The sequence below is a fragment of the Morone saxatilis genome, unplaced genomic scaffold (assembly GCF_004916995.1).
Source record: "Morone saxatilis isolate NCDOM2014 unplaced genomic scaffold, NCSU_SB_2.0 Contig3, whole genome shotgun sequence".
Taxonomy (NCBI): domain Eukaryota; kingdom Metazoa; phylum Chordata; class Actinopteri; family Moronidae; genus Morone; species Morone saxatilis.
The window spans coordinates 431,472-434,792 of NW_023339873.1; the positions used below are offsets into that span (position 1 = coordinate 431,472).

Below are 3,321 nucleotides of genomic sequence, written 5' to 3' on the forward strand. Positions count from 1 at the left end.
ACCGGTTTGTCCCGCTGTGTCCCCTTCTCTCTGCCGGTCTCATTCATCTCTTCACCGCAGGGCGAGAGGGTTTTACGAGCCGCTGAAATGTGTCGTAAGCTGGAGAGCGAGCAGATGAACGTGTTGTCAGGATTCATCCCTACAGAGGACTGCAGACAGGACGCAGCTGAGACAGAGGTAAGCGGCACACCGGGTAGTTACTAGAAACTAGAAACCTGAACTCTTAAACTGACCTCTGCGTCTCTGTCTGCAGGAGGCGTTGGCGTTCTCGGAGCTGCGGCGGGTGACGCTGAACATGAACCGCGCGCTGCTGCAGCGAGAAGCTCTGCGGAGACAAAGGGACGATCTGAGCCGTGAGAACCGGCAGCTGAAGCTCCTGCTGCGTCAGCACCTGGACGCCATGACGGTCAGCGAGCACGCCTTCGACGGACACCACGCTCTGCTCGCTGTGCACCAGGCCCCGACCACCGCGGTCCTGCCGGGCGCCGACAGACGACACACCGTCATCGAGGCCGTACACGTCCTCAAACACTCCCTGTAGGACCGTTTGACCAAATAAAATGTTTTCTTATATATAAAATAAAATATTATCAATTCAAGGTTGACTTTATTCTCCCAGCAGCAGCACAGACGTCACATCTTCAACATGATGAGTGGTCTCCACAGTCCTGGTCCTTAAAGACCAACCATCATGGTCTTTAAACGACTGAAACAATTGTTTCCATCCGACTTGTTTCCCTGCAAAACAAAACGTGACTTTTAATAACTCACTTTGAATTCGGGCAGTTTTTATTGGCGTTTCAGGCGTTGCTGGTCATCGTCTCTCAGACACTCTGTGTTCGCTCGCTTTCTTGCCACGCTTTCCAAATAGACCTTTTTCACAGCAGCCATTTTGACATGAAATCGTAGGTGTTAGTAATTAGGCTCTGTTCCATTCCAGGATATTTGGTCATTTAAATACATTTCCAGGTGTTTCCAGGACGTGTGTGAACTGTTATAGGTTGTTTGCATTGTTAAAACTAAAATACTATTATTTCCACTGTGTAACAACAGTTTGATGCATTTTCTTTAATAAATACTGATTAAAATCAATAAAGTGAAAGCACTCATTATACAGTGTTTAATGATTACTGGAATAATAATAAAATGTTACATGAATAAAATGAGTTTAAATCCATCATGAGTCAAAAACTGATCTTAATCTGAAAGTAACCATTAAATAAATGTAGTTGGAGCGAATTTGATTCCTTCTTCTTCTGTCAATCATCTCAGGACCCGGTTTATCTTGTGAGCCTCTGGTCCAGAGAATCAGCCACAACCTGCGGTACCGGCCACATTAAATACTGATTCCTGTTTTTACATGTTGAAACTGACTGTTGCTGTTTCCCTGTTAATGTTGTGTTTACCAGGGTTTGTACAAATGTGTATTATTATTACTTTTATAGCTGTTAATATCTGTCTGTGTTTTCAGGCCAATTAAGCTCATTAACCTGAAATCTAAATAAAGATAGATTAGTGACACCATCTATCGCCCCCTGGTGGCTGGCAGCAGTATAAAGCCAGCTGCCTCTATGTTCATTGTTTCTGATACATTTAGTTTTAATTATTTGAAGATATAATAATAAGTTACTGTATCTGGATATTTTGGCTTCAGTTTTGTACAGTGGGAGGAAGTGGAGACGTCCATCTTTTATAAAATCACTGTGTCAGTTCAGCCTCAGCTTTTATTCTGGCGGTCCATTTCCTTTCTAGCGTTGGTACAGAAAGATGGGCGGAGCAGCAGCCTCTGTACAGGTACACCATTTAATAGTTATTATAGACATTTTATATACAGTTGTATTCTGCTATGTGGTACAATCTTTAAAATCTGCTGTTTCATAGTTTGTAAATCAAAAAAAAAAAAATTACAAAACTCATCAAAACTCGCAAACTGATCTTTTTTTTTCTCCATTTTTTCGGAAGACTAGAAAAAATACTTTTATTGTATTAATCATGCATTACACAAACAAAAAGTCTTTAGTTACACAGTAAGTTGTAGCGTGGGTGAAAAGAAAATAAAGATTTTGTTTGTGATCAATCAGGAGTCGTGATACAAATCCCTTCAGTTAAAAAAAAAAAGAAGAATTAAATTAAAACAGAAAAAACAAACGATGAGATAAAACTTCCCCCCGTGTGCGTCGGAGCAGCTCGGCCAATCAGGGTGGCAGCTTAACTTCCTGTCTCTCTCTGAGTGGACGGTTTCTCCCGGAGCTCGAACCAAAAAAAAACCAACCGTCTGATGATATAAATAAAGATTACTCCTGCGTGTCGAGGCTGTGGCGAAGAACTCGAGGTGAAGAGAAAACTCACACAGTGATATGAGGAGGAGGAGGAGGAGGAGGAGGAGGGAAACCTGGCAGTTAATGAGCTCTACAGAGAAAAGATGAATGACTGAATTATCGTTTAGGGGAGAACAGACGATCCTCAGCAGGACAGACGCCAACAACAACACCGTTAACAGAGCTCGTTAGCTCCTCCTCCTCCTCCACAGCAGCTCCTCCCTCTCCTCTCCTCTCTCCCCTCCCTCCTCTACTTTCTACATTAACGTGAAAGATCCAGAAACTGAACTTCCTCAGACTCCGATGGAGCCGTCACTTGACAGGAAACGGGAAGTAAAAGGGCGGGGCCTGTGAGCGTCGGGAGGGCGGGGCCTGTGAGCGTCGGGAGGGCGCGGCCGGACGGGAGTGAAGAAGCGGGATCCTCCTCGGTGGCGTTTATAAAAACGATTATAAAAACTAGATTTATTTTACACCAACAGACAGCGTCCGTGTGGAACTACAGTGAACTCGTCAAACGCAGGGCTCTGATTGGCCCACCAGGGGCAGAGGAGGGGGGGTTAACTGATCCTCCGACGTCCAATCAGCTCGTTGGAGGGGCGGGAACAGAAAATCTGCCCTTTTAACACGACGTGGTCGTTAGAAACAAAATCTAAAGTTCAGTTTCTTTAACGTCATTTCTTAATTTATATTCCTTAAAAACACTGTAAAAAATTACACCGTGTAAATCTGAAAACTGTTTTTTTTCCTTTCAGTTTTTAAGATTAAAAAAAAACTTAAACGAAACCACGAAGCGTTAAAACATTAATGTTCTGTTCCTTCGTCGTAAGCAGCTGGTTCTCGGGAGGTCGATGCTTTAAAGGAAAAACCCCCTCGTGTTCTTCTGTGGACAGTTGTTCCGCTCACAGCTACGAGATTTTAGATTTGGGAAAAGGAACCAGCAGATTTTCACAGCAGCCATTGAGACATGAAATAGGGTAAACACAGGTGGTACCAATGATACTAA

The 3,321-nt window shown here is 43.5% G+C and overlaps 1 protein-coding gene across 1 annotated transcript in view; it reads left to right on the forward strand.

The window, feature by feature from the left end:
- The window catches only part of LOC118336761 (dynein regulatory complex subunit 2-like), a gene marked incomplete at its 5' end in the record, with an annotated part of 1,346 nt that extends 250 nt beyond the window's left edge, over positions 1 to 1,096 (forward strand). Inside the window, 2 exon segments of the mRNA XM_035673459.1 lie at positions 61 to 177; positions 254 to 1,096. Coding sequence (XP_035529352.1) covers positions 61 to 177; positions 254 to 541 — 405 coding nt within the window.
- Positions 1,097 to 3,321: the final 2,225 nt, after the last annotated feature.